The sequence below is a fragment of the Haliotis asinina genome, chromosome 14, assembly GCF_037392515.1.
Source record: "Haliotis asinina isolate JCU_RB_2024 chromosome 14, JCU_Hal_asi_v2, whole genome shotgun sequence".
In the NCBI taxonomy this organism is placed as follows: Eukaryota; Metazoa; Mollusca; class Gastropoda; order Lepetellida; family Haliotidae; genus Haliotis; species Haliotis asinina.
The window spans coordinates 6,874,144-6,895,349 of record NC_090293.1 but is presented as its reverse complement, the minus strand read 5'-3'; the positions used below and the strand labels follow the sequence as shown (position 1 = coordinate 6,895,349).

General features: G+C 40.0%; 2 protein-coding genes across 2 annotated transcripts; both read right to left on the bottom strand.

Moving 5' to 3' along the window:
* Nucleotides 1-421: 421 nt before the first annotated feature.
* Nucleotides 422-3,066, bottom strand: LOC137262010 (steroid 17-alpha-hydroxylase/17,20 lyase-like). The gene is made up of 3 exons (XM_067799809.1): nt 3,007-3,066; nt 1,171-1,298; nt 422-863 (listed from the first exon to the last, which is right to left on the bottom strand). The coding sequence occupies exons 1-3, from the start codon at nt 3,007-3,009 to the stop codon at nt 653-655; spliced, it is 342 nt and encodes a 113-aa protein (XP_067655910.1). The 5' UTR covers nt 3,010-3,066; the 3' UTR covers nt 422-652.
* Nucleotides 3,067-11,969: 8,903 nt separating this feature from the next.
* Nucleotides 11,970-15,206, bottom strand: LOC137261868 (cytochrome P450 2C31-like). Its single transcript, XM_067799674.1, has 6 exons — nt 15,126-15,206; nt 14,709-14,921; nt 14,417-14,531; nt 13,978-14,243; nt 13,391-13,518; nt 11,970-12,352 (listed from the first exon to the last, which is right to left on the bottom strand). Exons 1-6 carry the CDS (start codon nt 15,168-15,170, stop codon nt 12,034-12,036), a joined length of 1,086 nt encoding a protein of 361 aa, XP_067655775.1. The 5' UTR covers nt 15,171-15,206; the 3' UTR covers nt 11,970-12,033.
* Between the last annotated feature and the right edge of the window lie 6,000 nt (nt 15,207-21,206).

Genomic DNA, 21,206 nt, shown 5'->3' with positions numbered 1-21,206 from the left:
TAAATTACAATTTTCTGCAATATTCATTGTAAGTATAAGAAAACTCTTGATACATATTGTTCACTCGTGTCCATTAAGCAATAGGATAGGGAACAATAACAATTATTTTCTAAGTTTAACAAAAGATACTGATGTAGCAAAGGATATTATATGGGTGCCCATTGCAAACTACCTTTACGACTCGAGCGCCTAAATGTTGTTATTTCGCGAGCGTGTGCGAGGGATACACCGATATAAAATAGGATGTGTTTTAGTAAAGAATAAAAGACTCACATTCTAACATAAACATATAAGACTCAAACATTCTACAGGAATCATGTTACCCTGCCGCCTCAGTGACACTGATCAAACATACTTGATAGTAACCTTCAATGTTTAGAAATGTATAGAAGTTAATAACTCCCTTTGCATATTCGTCATGTTAAAAATATAACGCAATCTGTATACTGATGTTTCTCTGTAGATATGGGTATACAACTACATTTTACAAAGAGCGCACACAAAATTCAACTATTTCACTCCCAATACCACAGCACCAGAAATGGGCTTCACACATTTTAAGGAATCTAACCCTGATCTTCTGGGTGACGTGCGAACGCTTCAACCACCGGGACCTTCCTCCGAGACTGCATACACGATGGAATCTTGGGTCTTAGTGTCTTGGTTTGAACTGTAGCTTGTAAGGAGGGGGCTGCATGAAAAATTCACACGGGTATGTGCGGGGGTCGGGGGAAGGGAACGGTTCCGATGGATCACGAGTCAGGTCGAAGTTTTGTAGTAGGGACGTCAGTGCAAGAAATATCCTCACTCGGGCCAACTTCTCGCCAACGCAAGAGCGCTTTCCAATGCCAAACGTCAGCAGTCTGCAATGAAGTGAAATACGTGAAATTATACTACAGGGAATGTTCGAAACCAGAAATTTCACGTGATCACTAAAATAGTCAGACCCCAGCGATTTCATGTTCTCCTTTTCATTTCATGAAATTACTTAAGTTAAATATTGGTGCAAGGATTTCATGAAACCCTGGCAGCCTTTGTTCTTACGGCTGACTGTGCTAAATTAGATTGTGTTTGTGGACCCCGTTAGAGCCATAATCAATATTGTAATTATTGACTTCATCTCCCAACATACTGTCAAACTGAAAAACGTCTGGTGCTTTGAATGTTTACCTCTGACGTTTTTCATCCTCTGGTGGCAGCAGATTGCCATGTTCATCCAGGAATCTGGTTGGATCAAATGTGAAGGGATTCTTCCAAAATGATTCGTCATGATGTACATGCCAGACATTGTAAGTGACCTTCAAAAGAAGATACAATAAAATTCAATTGAAGTTCTAATTGCAATACCCCCAAAGTTCAAGAATAGAATATACGTTATAAATGATAATAACCTTCTGTTAAGTGAAATACATTTTGCTATGGAGCATCGTTATAGTGTGCACAGTACCTGCAGAGCAAGTCGTGAGCTATATTTGCACTTGGTCTACACCCTCATTGGCATCTCCAGTGGAGCAAATAACTAAGTAGAAAGATCTGGAAAGCCTGTTCTACCATCATATGTCTTCGAGACTATTGTGCCTTTTCTGAGATAAATGAGGTCAGTGAGTTATTACACATCATCTCCAGATGTGTGTAATCATGATATCCTGCCAGGCCTAGCTGGATTTTGGGTTACTGTTACTGCGAGGGGAATATCACCGTCATAAACCCTGCTTTTGTGTTATTTTACTTACTCTATTCTATACTGTCACAGTTATACCTTTGTTGGGTGATTTGAGAATACAATTCTTAAATACAGCACATGTCTTTGTTGTTTATTGACTGGTATCACACACACGGAATGACTCCCGATTAACGTCTCAGATTCAACTTGGAACCAAGAAGTAACATCTTACAAGATCAGAGGACAGGAATAAATAGACAATAAGGGCTGTGTAATGAGTTTATGCAGTATTGCCAGCAATTAATGAGATTGTTGTTTCAGCAAATATTTGTTACACGTACTTGTATGTAAACAATACAAGTTTTATTTTAATGAATATGTTGAGATATGATTCTCTTGCTGTATAAGTGTCTTTTCAATACTTTTCTAAGATCTGCAACATACGAGTGAATTCGCCTGGGTACCAATCAGTTATTATATTCATACAATGTTCGGGCCATTGGAAGGAGGTGACCATATCTTTGCTTGTCAAATTTCCAAACCACAAATCAACGTGATGGTATCCCACCCCACATGTGACTTTGGATCGTGTTTTAGGCATAGGTAGATACTTGTCTTTTGTACAAACGTCCACACAGTTCGGAAATAATCAGGAGAGAACTATTATCAGTAAAGAAAACATTATCCCAAACTTAATTTGCACGAGCCCTACACAAGTTTCAACGTCTTTCTGTTTAAGCATCTTTCATCAGTGGTGAAAGAATTCCGCGCTTTCAATCTTTGTCATTCTTATCTAAGTTTTCATACCCGAGCACTTCCTGTAGTACGCATCTCATTTGTAGTATTCTCAACGCTTTCCAATTTTTCCCTACTCTGACCAAGTCGGCGGCGATCCGTAGTACTGAACTTTCTTGGCCGCCCTGGCCAGTCCCACCTCCTGACTGAACATTCTTCAAAGTTCTGCACACTCTAGACACAGGAACATCTACCACCCAGCTCTTTGGCATTAGTCACACCTATTTCAAACTCATCTAGAATCAGCTTTCTTTTCTCATCTCATCGGTCAAATTTGCCATGTCAAAAAGCCATTTGCTGAAGCAGAGTAGATACCTCTTGATGTTATAAGGTTTATTCTTAAGTCTACAAGAGTTGCCGCCCACATTGAGAACCTTACTACATAATCTAACACGTAATTTAAAATTTTATAATTGTATTATCAGCATTGGGAAACAATTCCTCAATATTTTCTGGAAAAACGGTAGATCGTAGATGAGTATTCGGTAACATGTAATGTGAACTGCTTTTTTACAGATATATGGTCCTTTATTATTATTGAAACGCACCATTGTTCCCTTTGGAATGCTGTAACCTTTATAGGTACAGTCTTGTGTAGTATGCCTTGGACCAGGTGTTCCAACGGGCGTGAAGTAACGATATAATTCCAGTTCCACTGCCCTGGTGTAAGGCATTTTGTTCCGGTCCTCCAAATCCGGAAGGCGGTCCTTTCCAACCACCCTTTGAATCTCCTCCTGAATGTTTTTCTGGACTTTAGGGAAGTTTACGATTGCCGCAAGGGCACTGTACAGGGTTCCTTTTGTTGTGGTAGCACCTGTCCACATAATATTAACAGGTGATTGAATGTAAGGACCAGACACCTTTGTACTGATGAGTGTATTAGTCCATGATTACCTGTCCTTCGGTAAGTCAAAAACTTCTTTGTGCGAAAGATAAATAGCAAGTCACCAAAGAAAAGTATCATTTGTATAGTATTACCTGCAATCAGGATATCCATGAGTATTCCTTTTACGTTTCCCATTGATAACATTCCCTGCTCATGCTCTTTTAACAGCAATGTGTAGAGACACTCGGGCATCGTGACTTTAGATTCCTGCAAAGATATATCTACTTAAAACATTTTAAAATCACCTCAAGCGTCGCCTGTTCCGTTGTATTCTGTAATATTCAGTGCATATCTTGATCTGTAATCATAGCACACATGCTGCAGAAGCAGTTTCATTCAAGCGTCATTTACGTGACGTCATCTTGGGGTTGTGAGCATTACCTGTGATATTTTGTGAACAGTCTCAGTAAAATAGTGGTAACCGTCCTTTATGGTTTGACAAGCCCGCCTTAGGTCTGGTATCAACTTTGTACTGAACGGCACATTGTCCATGAGAATCTGGTTCTTGAAGTTGATGAGGTACACAAAGTCCGCAGCAATATTGCCACACATTTCCAGTGCCTTATGACCGGGTTCAAATCGTTGTCCACAAATCTGAAATTATATCTACAAGATCGTTGAATGCCACAGATGATACAGTCCTTCGAGGTACATTGGCAAACCAGTAATCATTTCACAAATAGTATCCTGACCATGAAACACCATTGTACATCACTATGCAGACCATTATATATGTACCTAACTAGTAATCACCACAGCGATCCTTAGTTATTGTTCTACAGAATAATTATGCCAACTTACCAAAATTAAGATAACATTGCTGACATACTGATTCAGGTCTTCCATCGGATCAAACGAGACGCCATTTCTTTCTCTGCACCTCTTGATCATTTCTTGGATTTCTACTTGGGCGTGGTGCTCAACATTTTTCAGTGCTGTTCCGTACTGTTTTATTCCACGAAAGGTCACCTTTCTCATGTACTGTTGCAGTTCACTAATCGTCTGCAATGCCATATCATGTGGTACCAAATGCTTGCTGAAATATGAGTTTACCCTTCCACTGAAGATATCAGCATATTCAGGAGAAAAAAGGAGGTCCCTTATGACTTTGACATTGTCCAAAATAATTGCCGGCGTCATCAGTAGATGAACAGTGAATATGCCGTTGTATCGAGAACCCAGATGAGTGAGATCTTGTGCCATTCTATCCTCCTTTATGTCGAAGAAATTGCCCAGTATTGGCAGTGGTTTCGGACCAGGGGGCATCCTGCTGTATTTCCGTCTAGACTGATATATGTAGACGAGAAACAGCACCACAGCTGTTCCCAGTATGAACTCGGACAACATCCTGTTTACAACGTCAGTGAATGTGCCCAGCCTTCTGTGTGTCTGAAACAGAAATGTATCCGCGAAGGAAGATAAGGTTCAGAATACCTGTCTCGCGGAACTGATATGTTTTGTATCTGAAATGCACGTGTTATTATTGAGGTGGTGAAAAGCATGAACATCCCTAGTGTAAAGGAGCACTGTGGGTCACATACTTTTTCCTGCAACATAGCAATACTGACATTTAAGACCAAACAAAATTAGACTGTAGAGGAGCAATGATGTTATGAATAAACAACATATAATGCATATAGATTATTTTTGTACATCAAAGTATCGATATAACACTCTTTTGAGTGATATATACCCTCATATACCTTGAAATCCACATCTCAGTTAATGACGCAAAGATGCGTGCAGCCCATCTGACAGACGATCCGTACCAAAATGATACACCTAATTACATATGATTATAACAACCAATAATAAATAAATAGAGGAATTCAGGGCAATGACATAGAGTACCCGGAACTCCATAAACTGAGGGCATTTTGTGCAATACCTAATGATGATTAACGAACAGAAGACTTAATTAGAAAATGGATTGCATCAATCCACATCACTCCAAAAAGGTTGGCTAAACAAAATAAGTAATAACATACAAAACAAAGAATACACAATCCACAAACACACATTGATTGATGAAAAAGTAAGTCATGAGCAATAATGAGCACTGAACGTTTACAGCTTGTTCAGCTTGACCTCGGCAAGTGAATACTAATGCATTGCGTGACCGTGTCATAACTAGCTGGGTCTGGTCTGATCCAAAGATCCAAAGCCACAGCGCCACTGTCCTTGGACCCATCTGCAAATAAGGACTCTAATTGCTATATTTAATTTTTAATTGATTATGTTCTTGTTTATATTGTAGTTCATTAGTTTCTGATTTTTAAAATGTAGTTAATGTGAGGTCAACGTGTGGCCTAACCAACTGCTAATGCCGGCAGCAGAAATAAATAGTTTAATTCTGTGTCCTAGAGGCGGAACAAGAGAAGATTTCTTGTTGTATAAATCCCCATGAAGGGGATTGAACACACAATTATAGGCAGGGTTTAAGTCATTAGCGTATAATTTGGTAATATACTGTAAAGACCATTTTATGCGGCGTTGTGTAAGAGATGGTTCGTCGGCCTCAACGTAGAGACTGTCAACAGGTGAGGTTCTGAAAGACCCAAGACATAGTCTTAAACCTTGGTGGTGGATAGAATCAAGAATTTTAAGGTCGCTTTACAGGACCCACCATATAGGAGTCTGGAACGGACCAGTGATCGATATAGGTGTAAGAGGGTAGTTTGATCCCCTCCCCACTTTGAGTTGGAAACAACTTTCAACAAATCTAGTGCCTTCAGGCATTTAGCTTTAGGGGATTTAATGTGCGGTAAGAAAGTTAAATGAGAATCGAAAATTAAACCCAAGAACTTGGCCCACTTCACAACTTTGATGAGAGTGGCATTTACAGATAGGTCAGAGTCCTTATGCGGCTTATATCTTCTACAAAAGTGTATACAACTAGTTTTGGACTAAATTTGAACCCGTTTTCAAGACACCATTTATGTATTTTATTTAAACGGAACAGTAGTTGCCGTTCAATAGTATGCATATTTTTACCACGATAGGAAATATTAAAATTATCCACAAAAAGTGATCCATGAACTGAATCATTTAACCTTGGATAAACTGTTGATATTAATACTAAATAAAGTGACAGACAAAATACTGTCTTGAGGGACACAGATTAGAAGAAATTCAAATACAGGTGAAAGTTTATAATGGACAACAAGGTGAGTTCTATAGGTGTACAATTTCTTCCATATAATACGTGCGACGCTTAGGTGTTACCGTTATCAAGCAAGTGACCATTATCCTCACTTGCTTGATAACGGTGGCAGAAGTTACACCGAAAGGTTGCATGTATTATATCAAAGAAGTTGTACATCCATAGAAGTCTCCTTGTTGTCCATTATAAACTTTCAGCTGTATTTGAATTTCTTCTCGAGGCGATCCATAGAACTCTCCTTCTTCATCACACCAACTTCTAAATGCCACTCAAAGAAGCTCGATAATGGATAATCTTCTACATTGCCTTGGAACAGTAAATGTGTCAATTGCATGGCTTATCATTCAAATATCTATCTCTCTGACTGACATATCTTGTTCAATTGCAATGAGTAAACTCATAGATTGCAATATTGAAAAACAAAACTGAAGATATCATGTAGTTGATTTAAATCGTTTGTGCATTTCTGGACTGCCAACTGAATTTAATAATACAACTATTTGTATATTCATGCGAAATCGTTACAAACAGTTGTTTGGCATACATACAGATATATCTAAACAGATTGATAAAGTTTAGTTCAGAACATTATGTACAGACGCTTTGAAGACATAAACCTTTTTGTTAAAATACATGCAAAAGAAAAAACCCTTGTGAAACGTATAGCAGGAAATATGATATTCCATACAAAATTGGATCATCAGGGAGCATGCCCCGGACTCCTCTAGAGCCATTTAAAAACTCCTCTAGAACACACACATCTTTCCCCTTAGGACATGTTAACTGTTACACATACACATACAATAATATACAAACATTTACCTATTTTGCCTTTTCTCGTGATAGCTAGCAGGACTGAATTTCGTTGAGTTCAGCATGTGCTCAGATGTTGGGCCCCATGGCTGTGAGCAGGGAGGCACGTTGTGTTTCGCGGTGTGGTCAGTAGTGTGTAATCAGGGTGAATAACCTACATAACCTCACCGGTCGTTGTCAGGACACCGTGATATGGCAGGCTAAAGTAGGTTACCGTGTGTAGGGTACAATGTACTCTATACAAAGTCAGTCTTATACGGCTTTATCAATTTCAACGGTTTCAGTGTTCACCACTCCTGAGGGGTATTATACAACGTCACATCAGGACCTTCACACCTGGTCACCTGGTCACCTGGTCACCTGGTCCATCTGTAAAACCTACAACGTCACAGACCTTGTTTCATAACCGTGTGAAGAATATTACACACCATTATCAAATACGACTTCGCTCAGAAGTGACAATATGTGCAATCAAATACAAAAACTTACCTATTTAGTCTATGATCATGAAACATCACAAAAGCGAACTTTTATAAGTTCTTTTTCTGCCCCTATAGCTATAAAGTTTGGCTGCCTTTGTCCTTCGCGGATGTGTTTGTGTGTGGAGTCATCAAACACCACACCTGTGAGGTGATGTTTGCTCAGGTCACACTGACTTGGCATGATTTATTAACGGGTTTTGTTCCCATCTTGTGTAAGGTAACTTAGATGTGTATTTCAGTTATATTAGTAATATTTTGACCTCGACAGCCCAGAAACTACCATACGGTTTTGGGTAGACTTATTAGGGGTAAGAGGTAAATTGCTTAAAACGTTAACATGACTGTGCAGATTCGATAACTTGACACTTTTCAAAACCCCAGGTTTCGCACCCTTTTAAAAGAGGGTTCGGGTGATCTAGGCACAGTCAGGCCGGTAAGGCACATCATCAGATCAGGGTCCTCGCCCATTCTACACGCAGCCCAGACAGGGAATGGGACTTCTCCCAGGAAACACTGCCTAGTCGAACCCACCCAGAACCTTCCGGAGAATGCGAAGGCTCCCCAACACTGCAGCCTTCTGCATTACCCAGATTGTCAGAAGGGATGTGCTCCCGGTAGAGATCCCGAGCACTCTCCTGATCTGCGCCAAGAGTTCAGGAGGTACCAAACCAAGGGTACCGAGAACAATGGGGAGCCTGACGACAGTGTACCTGGGATGCAAGGGTGACATTTCAAAGGCGATGTCCGCATATTTATCATGCTTTTTTAGAGACAGACAAAAAAGCAAAGGACTGAAGGAGTCCCCCTGAAAGATTCCCCTTCTGATTGGAATAGATTCTGAAGTCTGCACCTGTCCTTGCGAGTACATCTCGTGATGATCAAGTTGAGTCGACCAGCAACTCATTAAAGACTTGAGTAAATCAAGTTGTCGCTCAGGGAGGTCAATACACTGAAGAGACTTCAAAATCCATTCCTGAGGGACAGAGTCATATGCCTTTTTGTAGTCAATCCAGAACGTGGGGAGGTTGCGGTGATACGTTTTAGCCTCGTTAAAAAGCATTTTCTGTACAGGATGTTGATCCTTGCACCCCCCAACATCCCTTTCTCGCCCCCTTCTGTTCTCTGTAAGTTATCTCATTGGAAGAGCAGTAAGATGACACGAGGTTTGTCAAACACCCTGTGAATAATTTGTATTGAGTATTTAGACATGTGATAGGGCGTAAGTTTTTGTGATCAGTCAAGTCTCCTTTTTGGGGGAAGGGGTATCGTGCGACCTTTTCAGAACCATGAAGGAACATCATCTATGTCCACAAGAGAGTTAAAACAGTGAAGTATAAGTGTTTTTTCTACACAAGGAAACAGTTTCCAATACCGGTTTCGAATGTCATCAGGCCCTGGAGCTTTATTAGATTTGGCCTTTATAACGACACGTTTCAGGCAATCTGGTGAGATGTAACAGACGAACGACCTAGTTACTTTCTTATGCATTGTATGGTCATAATCACTGACCCATGGTGCCTCCAGGTTACAGTCGCCGGGTATAGACCACAACTGTTTCCACAACCTTTCATTGGCAGCCATGGGAGGCCGTTTATCACGCGCATCATCACCAATCATTTTAAGTTACCTATAGAATTGGGTTTTTTTATTGTTTCTAAAAATTTATTTTGTTTGATGCATTCATAGGTGTCGCCACAGTACAACACTGAATGTGATTGCGGCGACACCTACGTTGGCGAAACCTCCAGACCCCTCACCCACAGACTCAAGGAACACCAGACCTCAGTTAGAAAGCAGAGACCACCCAGACCACGCCATCAACTGGAACAACATCAAAATCTTAGGAAAGAACCAATCAGACTACAAAATCCGCAAGCTACTAGAGGCATTCCGCTTCATGAAGAATGAACCAGCGATGAACAGAGATGAGGGCTACCAAATTCCACTCGCATATCATCACTTTATAAAATAATTCTGTACTTCTATCTACTTTGTTATAACAACACTCTACTGACTTCCAATCTCCTATACCCTACTCCTGGTTAACTCCTGGCTTCCCATCAGTTTGTGTACATCAACCCCATTAACTGTATAAACAACTCATAGTCTTCTCATTCATTGTTATAACAATTCATGTATATATTCCTCCAAATTTACTATCCTGTACGATTTGCTTGACAACGACATTAGTACCTATGTCGAAACGTCACACTCACTGAATAAAGGAAGTTTTTTTCAGTTCTATTGGCTACAATGTGCTGAGTACTTCATACACAGAATCCGGTAGGGAAGCCAGTTTTTTAAACAACTGTCTATTTTTGTTAGCTTTTGGAATGCATGTGATGACACCTCTGATAATTGTTGGACTTAACATATTTTGCCTCAGTGTTTCTGATATATATCTACAACCCCAAGATCTTTCCAGAAACATTTAAAGAATTCTATTGCGAAACCATCTATTCCAGGGCTTTTGTTATTTATTTTTCATTGATTTAACAGCTTGCGTTATTTCATCTATAGTAATGTCTCCCTCAATAGTTTCAGTCTTGGCAGTTCCATATATTTATCTGTTATTGTACCACCTGAAGCTCATAAATACTCATAAAAGTTTCTTTGTTCATTTAAAACAGCCTCACCATCTGCTATTACTTCCTCATTGTCATTAATGACACTATTCATAAACTTACTGGTATCATTTCTGTTTTCGAGATGACAGAAATAGTTGATTAGGGTTTTTTTCCTTCCTCATACCACTGAATTCTATTTCTTATTTGTATACCTCTTATTTCATCTTTTAATTTTTCAAATTCTAATTTAAATTTGGACAGTTCAGAAAGTTTGGCTTCACATATAGCTTTGAAATTTTCTGTTACGAGAGTGTATTTTCCGTGATTTGATATTTGTTATTAATCATTATTGTGGTAGTTGTAATTAAGTCACAATATGTAAAGTTTTAGTGTTGGTTATTATGGGTCGCATTTCCTACAGATTATTATGTAATTGACACGCCCCTAACGCAGTACTTTAGAGTTACCTCCCTTTGAAAAACATATAAACACGGACTCTTATGTGCTGTCAGCAAGTGGTCCAAGGGTTTTCGAAAATCATGCTATATCACTGTTTTGAGCTGGTTACAGTCTCTTACTTTCAATATTTCCGATGTTAGGAATATATTTCAAACCGACTTCATACTGATTAAAGACCAGATACTCTTTACTGATGCAAAAGATTGGGTAAATCAGTTATGGAACGACCGAGATTTAACTAATGGACACAGAACGTACATACATAAGTCCAGTCTAAATGCCGAAGCTTACCTAAGCTCGGTATCTAACCGACGTCGGCGTAGTACATTAGCAAACCTGAGGTATGGTACTCTCCCTCTAGAAATCGAACTAGGAAGATTCAGTTCCCCTATCCCTCTCCAGGACCGAATTTGTAAATTTTGTGGTCTTGGCGAGATCGAAGATGAATTTCACTTCTGATGAATTGTAATCTCTATACAGATATTCGAGCTGATATGATTAAGAAGGTCTATAATAATTCACTGTTCCCATTATCTGCCTCAGACCTCTTCTTTGCTACGAGAACATCGCTCGTAATTGTATTTTAGAAAATAATAATAACATTGGCACTTTATTTACCCACAAGATGCAATTATTCTGTACATTTGTTTTGTATTATACAGATCATCTTTGTAATGACAATTGTTTTATGAGGTTTACACTCAATATATTTTAACGCAATTTTAATGTATAGTTGTGTCTTATAGGCCTGAATAGGCCTGATATTTTCTAAAATACACCGATGAAATGTACTTACTCATGTTGAAAATGTGTGACGCGGACTAAACTAACTTCCATCTTCTTTCTTAAGTTTTCTTTTTCTTCATAATGGTACATGGTCATTTTTGATGATGTTTCTACGAGACGAAACTAAACTGCTGTCAGGTAATGTCAATGAACTTGTTTCCATAATAACATTACAATGTTCCACAATATTCATTGTAAGTATAAGAAAACGATAGACACTTATTGCTCACTCGTGTCCATCGATCAATATGATAGGCTAACAATAAGAATTATTGTCTAAGGTTAGCTAAACAAACGATATTGATGTAGCAAATACAGCTATTGACAAAGGACAAATTAGTAAAACTGGTTGGGGTCATGATTACTTACAGAAGATAGAGTGTGTATTAATGAAATCATAAGAGTGAGTGAGTTTACCTTTACACCGCTTTTAGCAACATTCCAGCAATATCATGGCGGGGGACTCCTGAACTGCACTTCACATACTGAACCCTTGTGCGCAATCGAACCCCGCTTTTCGGCATGATGAGCGAACGCTTTAACCGGCGGCGGTGGTAAGGAGGTGGTTGCAAGATAAATTCACACGGGTACGTGCGGGGGTCGGGGGAAGGGAACGGTTCCGATGGATCACGAGTCAGGTCGAAGTTTTGTAGGAGTGACGTAAGTGCAAGAAATATCCTCACTCGGGCCAACTTCTCGCCAACGCAAGAACGCTTTCCAATGCCAAACGTCAGCAGTCTGCAATGAAGTGAAATACTTGAAATTATACTACAGGGAATGTTCGAAACAGGTATTTCACGTGACCAGTAAAGTAGTGTCATATATCTTAAAATCTCTTTGACCCCCAGGGTTCTCCCTAAAAGTTCAAGGAATTTGATGAAATTTCTTAAATACTAGCTCAGATATGTCATGAAACCCCTGGCGGCCTTGAAATATGATGCGAGTACAGAGTATATGTTGATTAATATTCACTTTTTGGGCAAGATATATTGTTGTGACACCGGCTATTACTTGTCAGTCCCATTTTAAAACATTTCCAACGTCTCGATTTACACTGGTTGGGACCACAGTTCTGGAAACCCTGACCACAATAATTCGACTCGGATATCACAGCACTCTGGAGAAACACTTCTTTGTCCATTGTCACATGATACATAGAGAGTAAACAAACCTTTGAAGATACCAGATACATTGCGTGACCGTGTCACAAATGGGTGGGTCTATTATTGTGAAGAGATGCGCCTTTGTCAGGTATTTGTCAGCATGTCCGAAAAGCCGATAAAGGTCACCATTTGCCATCTCAGATTCTAAAAAACCGTCAGCAATGTCCTAATTTTCTTTAATGAATTAGCTACAGATGTTGTCATGTTTCCTATTCGGGCGTTTAGGCAGCGAGCAGCAACAGTTAATCGGATTGTGAAAGTCGGTGACTTTAGGTTGTAAAGTTAGTAAACCAAACTAGTTTAAAACATGAAATAATTGGGGATTTTTTCCCAGACAGGTTCTGTAACGAATTCGTGTATGCATGCTTCGCACGAGCTCAGCAATAGCATTATGTGCTCCCCTATATAATGAATTTAATTCGACCTGCCGTTTGTGCCATTTGACCTCCCGGGTCACGCATATGTAGAGTAGCTCAGGTCAAGATTGTGTTGGTGGACCCAGTTAGAATCCAAGAGGGGTCAGGACCATAATCAATGTTGTAATTATTGACTTAGCTTCAACTCCCAACATACTGAATCAAACTGAAAAACGTCTGGTGCTTTGGATGTTTACCTCTGACGTTTTTCATCCTCTGGTGGCAGCAGGTTGCCATGTTCATCCAGGAATCTGGTTGGATCAAATGTGAAGGGATTCTTCCAAAATGATTCGTCATGATGTACACGCCAGACATTGTAAGTGACCTTCAAAAGAAGACCCAATACTGGTGGTCATTTTAGGAGTTGGTTGATTTGAGAATACAATTCTTAATTACAGCACATTTCTTTGATGTTTATTGATTGGTATCACACACTGTTCTCGTGCTGACTGACTCCCGATTGAAGGCTCAGATTAAGAAACGAAAACAAACAGATTGCGTAATAGGTGTCAAATCTACCACGTCAAAAAGCCATCTGCTGCAGCAGAGTAGATAATTCGTGATGTTATAAGGTTCATTCTTACGTCTGTAAGAGCTGCCGGCCATATTGAGTATCTTATTACACGTATTTTAAAATCTTAATATCAGTATTTGGAAACAAAGATTTTCTGGGAAAACTGTAGATCGTGTTAGATGAGCAGTCGGTAATATGTACTGTGGAATGCTTTTGTCAGGAAAGATGATATTTACAGATATGTAGTCCTTTATTATTATTGAAACGCACCATTGTTCCCTTTGGAATGCTGTAACCTTTATAGGTACAGTCTTGTGTAGTATGCCTTGGACCAGGTGTTCCAGCGGGCGTAAAGTAACGATATAATTCCAGTTCCACTGCCCTGGTGTAGGGCATTTTGTTCCGGTCCTCCAAATCCGGAAGACGGTCCTTTCCAACCACCCTTTGGATCTCCTCCTGAATGTTCTTCTGGACTTTAGGGAAGTTTACCATTGCCGCAAGGGAACTGTACAGGGTTCCTTTTGTTGTGATAACACCTGTCCACATAATATTGATAGGAAGTTGACTGTAACAATTACAAACCTGTGTACTGATGATTGTGCTTGTCAATGATTATCTGTCATTCGGTAAATCGAAATCATGTAAACTTCATTCTGTACGAAAATAGATAGAAACTCGTCAAAGCAAAATATCATTTGTATAAAATTACCTGCAATCAGGATATCCATGAGTATTCCTTTTACGTTTCCCATTGATAACATTCCCTGCTCATGCTCTTTTAACAGCAATGTGTACAGACACTCGGGCATCGTACCTTTGGATTCCTGCAAAGATATATCTACTTAAAACATTTTAAAATCACCTGAAGCGTCGCCTTCTCTGCTACATTCTATAATATTCAATACATATGTTGATCCGTAACCATAACACACATGCATTAGAAGCAGCTTCATTAAAGCATCATTGATTGACGTCATCGTTGATTAGGTTGCCAGCATTACCTGTGATATATTGTCAATAGTCTCAGTGAAATAGTGGTAACCGTCCTTCATGGTTTGACATGCCCGTCTTAGGTCTGGTATCAACTTTGTACTGAACGGGACGTTGTCCATGAGAACCTGGTTCTTGAAGTGGAAGAGGTACACAAATTCAGCAGCAATATCGCCACACATTTCCAGTGCCTTATGACCGGGTTCAAATCTTCGTCCACAAATCTGAAATTATATGTACAAGATCGTTGAATTCCACAGATGATGTAGTTCTTTGAGGTACATTGGCAAACCAGTAATCATTTCACAAATTGTATCCTGACCATGAAAACACCATTGTACATGACTATGCAGACCAATATATATGTACCTAACTAGTAATCACCACAGCGGTCCTTAGTCACTGTTCTACAGAATATGCCAACTCACCAAAATTAAGAGCACATTGCTGACGTATTGATTCAGGTCTTCCATCGGATCAAACGAGACGCCATTTCTTTCTCTGCACCTCTTGATCATTTCCTGGATTTCTACTTGGGCGTGGTGTTCAACATTTTTCAGTGCTGTTCCGTACTGTTTTATTCCACGAAAGGTCACCTTTCTCATGTATTGTTGCAGTTCACTAATCGTTTGCAAAGCCATACCATCGGGCAGCAAGTGCTTGCTGAAATATGAGCTTTCCCGTCCACTGAAGATTTCAGCATATTCAGGAGAAAAAAAGAGGTCCCTTATGACTTTGACATTGTCCAAAATAATTGCCGGCGTCATCAGTAGATGAACAGTGAATATGCCGTTGTATCGAGAACCCAAATGAGTGAGATCTTGTGCCATTCTATCCTCCTTTATGTCGAAGAAATTGCCCAGTATTGGCAGTGGTTTCGGACCAGGGGGCATCCTGCTGTATTTCCGTCTAGACTGATATATGTAGACGAGAAACAGCACAACAGCTGTTCCCAGTATGAACTCGGACATCATCCTGTTTACAACGGCAGTGAATGTGTCTTCTGTGTGTCTGAAACAGAAATGTATCCGCGAAGGAAGATTAGGTTCAGAATACCTGTCCCACAGAACTGATAATGTTTTTGTATCTGAAATGCACTTGTTATTATTGAGTTGGTGAAAAGCATGAACATACCTAGTGTAAAGGATCACTGCACGTCACATACTTTTTCCTGCAACATGGCAATACTGACATTTTAGTTAACAATTCACAGCTTCACAGGCCCAACACAATTAGACTGCAGAGGAGCAATGATGCCATGAATAAACAACAGTCGAATGCATACAGATTATGTATGTCCATCAAAGTGTTCATATAACACTCTTTTGAGTGATATATACCCCTACCACAGGCCTGAAATCCACACCTCAATAAATGACACAAAGATTGCGTGCAGGCCATCGGACTGATGATCGGTACCAAAATGATACACCTAATTACATATAATTATAACAGCCATTAATAAACAAAAATGGGGACTCCAGGACAATGACATAGATTACCCGGAACCTCATAAACTGAGGGCATATTGTGCATTACCTAATGATGATTAACGAACAAAAGACTTAATTAGAAAATGGATTGCATGAATCCACATCACACCAAAAGACGGGATGGACAACATAAGTAATAACACATAAAACAAAGAATACACAATGCACAAACAAACATTGATTGGTGAAAAAATGAGTCACGAGACACAATGATCACTGAACGTCTACAGCTTGTTCAGATTGTTCAGCTTGACCTCATCAGGGGAATACTTATGCATTGCGTGACCGTGTTACAACTGGTTGGGTCTATTATTGTGAAGGGGTGCACCTTTGTCAGTTGATTGTCAACATGTCCGAACAGCCGAGACAAGGTTGCCGATTGACATTCGCTGCTCGCCTATTTAATGCGATTAACTCGACCTGAGTAGGTCAGATCAAGTTGAACAGCAGTAACTGGGGCAATGCTGCACAAGTTAACTATGGAACATGCACATATCATAATATACAAACAGTTACCTACTTTGCCTAACAGGAATGAATTGCGTTGAGTTCAGTTTGTGATCCGATGTTTGGCCCTATGGCTGTGAACATGGAGTCACGTTCTGCTTCGCGAGAGGTGTAAGTGTGGTGAATAGCCTTCGTAGCCTCGTCAGTCGTTGACAGGACGCCATGATATGGCAGTCTAAAGTAGGTTACATTGTACAGCTTCAGTCTTATTCCGACTTCATCAATTTCACCTCTCCTGACGGACATAATACATAATAATCCGTAACTTCGCGTCCACGTGGTCACCTGGTCCATCTGTAAAACCTACAGCATCACAGACCTTGTTTCATAACCTTATGAAGAATATTACGGTGGTCCATCAGCAGTGGCGCCATGAGTAACATGCCATTATCAAACACGGCTTCGCTCAAAGGTGACAATGTGTACAATCAAATACAAAAACTTACCTATTTAGTCCATGATCATATAACACTGGCAAGACCGAACTTTTTAAAAACTCTTATTCTGCTCCTATGGCTGCATTTGTCCTTCGTTGATGTGTTTGTGTGTGGAGTGGAGTGTGCTATCAACCCTCAGCTTTGAGGTAATGTCTGCTTAGGTCACACTTGGCCTGATTTATAAGCGGGACTTGTTCCCATCTTGTGTGAGGTAACCTAGATCTGTATTTCAGTTATATTTCAAAGCCTCTTTTCATTTGCTTATCTTGTGAAGGGTACTGTTAGTGAGCATCCCAATGTACGTCTGTGAACTGATCTGAATTATGAGAAATACTGTTTTTATAGTGAGAAAGACTCGTAGTTTAACCTTCTTCTAGCAAATCAGGAATTAGTTTTATAGTGAAAACTTAAAATCACAGATTAATATGTTAATCCATGGGCAATTATATTACATTATTCAATCCTGTTAAAGGGCATGGGCACAAAACATCTCACCTAAGAAATTCATACTGAACTCGTTAATCAACTGCCACTGAATCACTTGGAAGTTGTGGCGTTCCTGTGGACATTCAAGCGTCCTCATGTCTTACAGTCAATGTATGTGAACTGTCAATGTATAGGGTATATTCGGAATTGAAGACAGCGTAAATGCACTACATGGATTACTTACCTGGTCTTATTTCATCTAATATTTTCTGTTGAGTATCACAACAGTTTTAAATTCTTGTATGTAGGAACATGAATGTATATCTGCAGATATCAAATACAGGCACACACGTACCGCCAACCTCAGACTCTTCTACACATTCTGGATGTCGGCAGCATGGACTTGATGATTAAGATGCGTGAGCTCACTTTCGTTTGTGTGGTGCATTGTGTGGTTTATAAAGTTTCAACTTTATATGGTTCGTACGAGTGCAGTTCATATTTTCTGGCAATGAACCTAAAAGTTATTGGTGATTTGTTTGTTGAATGTGTTTCCAGGTTTCATACGTATGTGTGATTGTTAGTTGTTTGATTGCTACAAGTAACAAGTATTTTCTTCATCTCATCGTGTCAGATCTTCATGCCGCCATTCATATAAAGGTCACCATTTTCTACTTTTGGTGTGTTGGTGATGGCAAATACTCTTAAATATAGAGTGAGTGAGTTACAATGCATCGTCACATCGCCAATATTTCAGCCATATCGCGACGAGAACAATTAATTGTCAACAAAGGATAGTGCGGTAACTAGTTTGTCACAGATATGAGGCACCCGTGGCGAGCCACCTCCTCGTGGTGGGTGCTGGGTAACGCCAAGAGCTCGCCAACACCCCCGTAGTGGACCCGGGGGGATATTTGGTCCACCAACCCGTTTGCCGTGGGTTGCGTCCCTGTGTCGGCGGAGGAGGGGATCCTGGTGGTTGAGGGCAATAGGGGCCTGCAATCGTGCTCCTGTTGCTCAATACACCACTTTGGCCCTGACTTCGCCTAGACGGGTGGTCGAATGGGCCCGGTTCGACCAATCGGCTGGTCATGCCAAGCCCTGTGCATGGAGTATTGTTATATTTTTCAATGCACACTTTAGAATTGTTATAACTTTGGACATGGCTATATTATCTAAAAAAATTTTGATTTTGACATATGTTGTTCTGAAATTTGCCTAGAGTCCTATGCCAGAAGGCGGTGGCTCATGGGCCAATCTGGTGGAACTATTAATCTTTTAATTTTTCTGCTGGAGTATATCATCCGGGTATCCTTGGTGCTGCAAGCTGGAGATCCGCTTGTTTTTAGCATTGTCCTTGTGATACTCCGTGGTGGGTGGGGAGCTCGGATGATGAAATCTCAACACTAAATATGGCTTATGAAATCCCCACAAAAAAAACCAAACGTCCTCTTGAAAATGATGTTGATGATAATGACCTTCGACCGTCCAGATCAATTGAGTTTTGGCCACGCTTTCTTGTTATTGAATCTGCTGATAAAACGCCTCTAAAATTGAACCCGTTCGCAGTTGCCAAAGGTATTCAAGGTATTGCCGGGGAAGTTAAGAGCATTAAACGGTTACGTTCAGGTGCACTGCAGGTTGAGTGTGGGAAACGGCAGCAGTCAGTCAATTTGATGAGCATAGAATCGTTTGTTGGAATTCCGGTTACTGTATCTGCTCATAAGACGTTAAACACGAGCAAAGGGATCATCAGAGACCGTGATCGGTTGTTTTCTGACATGACAGAACTTGACATCATGACTGAAATGAAAGATCAAGGTGTGCTCGACGTCAAACGCTTTTCAGTCCGTAAGAACAATGAAAGTGTTCCAACCAATACGTATCTGTTCTCCTTTTCATCTCCGACAGCTCCAAAATCATTGAAGGCTGGTTACTGCAACATCAAGGTTGACGTGTACATTCCGAACCCACTGAGATGTTTTAAATGTCAGAAGTACGGCCATGGTGTAAGTACTTGTACATTGTCCGTTGTGTGTGCCCACTGTGGTGAGAAGACACACACAACAGAAGATTGTACTAGTGACTTCAAAAAATGCACCAACTGCTCAGGCGACCATTCCTCATTTTCTAAACAATGTCCTGTTTGGAAAGAACAAATGGAAATAAATAAAATCAAATTCACTCAAAATATCTCTTTTTCTGAGGCCAAAAATATAGTAAAAAGAACTGATCTTCCAGAAAGTTATGCTGCGGTGGCAAAAACAACATTGGAGTTACGCTCCAAAATAACAAAATCATCCACAGGCTGCCAAACTACTTTGACTTGGGTCAACTGCGATTCTCCACAGCTTTTGTACCCTGCTATATCATCACAGACTGAGGAACCACTCCCTAGTACCTCAAAGCCGTCTTCTGATCACAAATCATCATCATCTCAGTCACATTCAAGGTCTCAATCAACATCTGATAGTCAGCAAACGGTGAAAAGTAAACCAAAGCCAAAGCCTGATGCTTTAAAACAACACAGTAGCAGAGCTCCTAAGGGGTCACAAAATAAAATTCAATTGTACAATAAATATGGGTCTCTTGAAGATATGGACGTTTCTGAAAACGTCCATTCTAGGGCACATAGCTTGTCGCCCTCCAAAAGAGTGCGGGGTAGATCCCCAATAAATCCCCCCAAAAGATAGTTTATACCAATAATATTGTACAGTGGAACTGCAGAGGATTGAGGACTAATTTACATGAACTACAGCTATTAGTCCAAGATTTTATACCTTCAGCGATATGTCTCCAAGAGACATATTTAAAACAAACAGATACATTTAATTTTCGTCAGTTTAATGCATATCATTGTTTTGCACCTCCGGGTGATCGGGCCACTGGCGGATCATCCATTCTAGTCAAACAAAACGTTATTCAAAGCCCTGTTTCACTTAATACTAATATGCAGGCTGTTGCAGTGAGAATTACGTTACATGTAGCGTTTACGCTATGCTCTCTTTATATTTCTCCGTCTTCGACGTTTGCCAGAACTGATATTCAAGCTCTATATGATCAGCTCCCGAAGCCCTGTATTATAATGGGAGATTTAAATGGGCACAACCCACTCTGGGGTAGTGTAACTACAAACACTAAAGGTAAATTCTTGGAGGACTTTTGTTCTGACAATGATTTATGTATTTATAATGATGGTTCCAACACATATTTACACCCTGGTACAGGGACCTATTCTGCTCTTGACTTGTCATTGACAAATTCAGTACTACTTAATGAATTCGAATGGTCAGTCCACGATGACCTCTGTGGAAGTGACCATTTTCCTACTATATTAAAAGCTGTAACTCCATCCGATGTTCCTCCATCATCAAGGCGGAATTTTAAAAAGGCTAACTGGGCTTTATATGAAACACTGTGTGCTGAAAAACTTAAACCCGAACGTTTTATTGACGTTCCTGATGCTATCAAATCTTTTTCTGATGAACTGAATTTCATAGCTGATGAGTGTATACCAAAGTCCTCTACAGTTCCACGCATAAGAAAACCATGGTTCAACGATGAGTGCAAACAAGCTAGGAAGGCAAGGAAAAAAGCAGAACATTATTTCCGTCGCCATCCTATGGTACATAATTTAAATAAATTT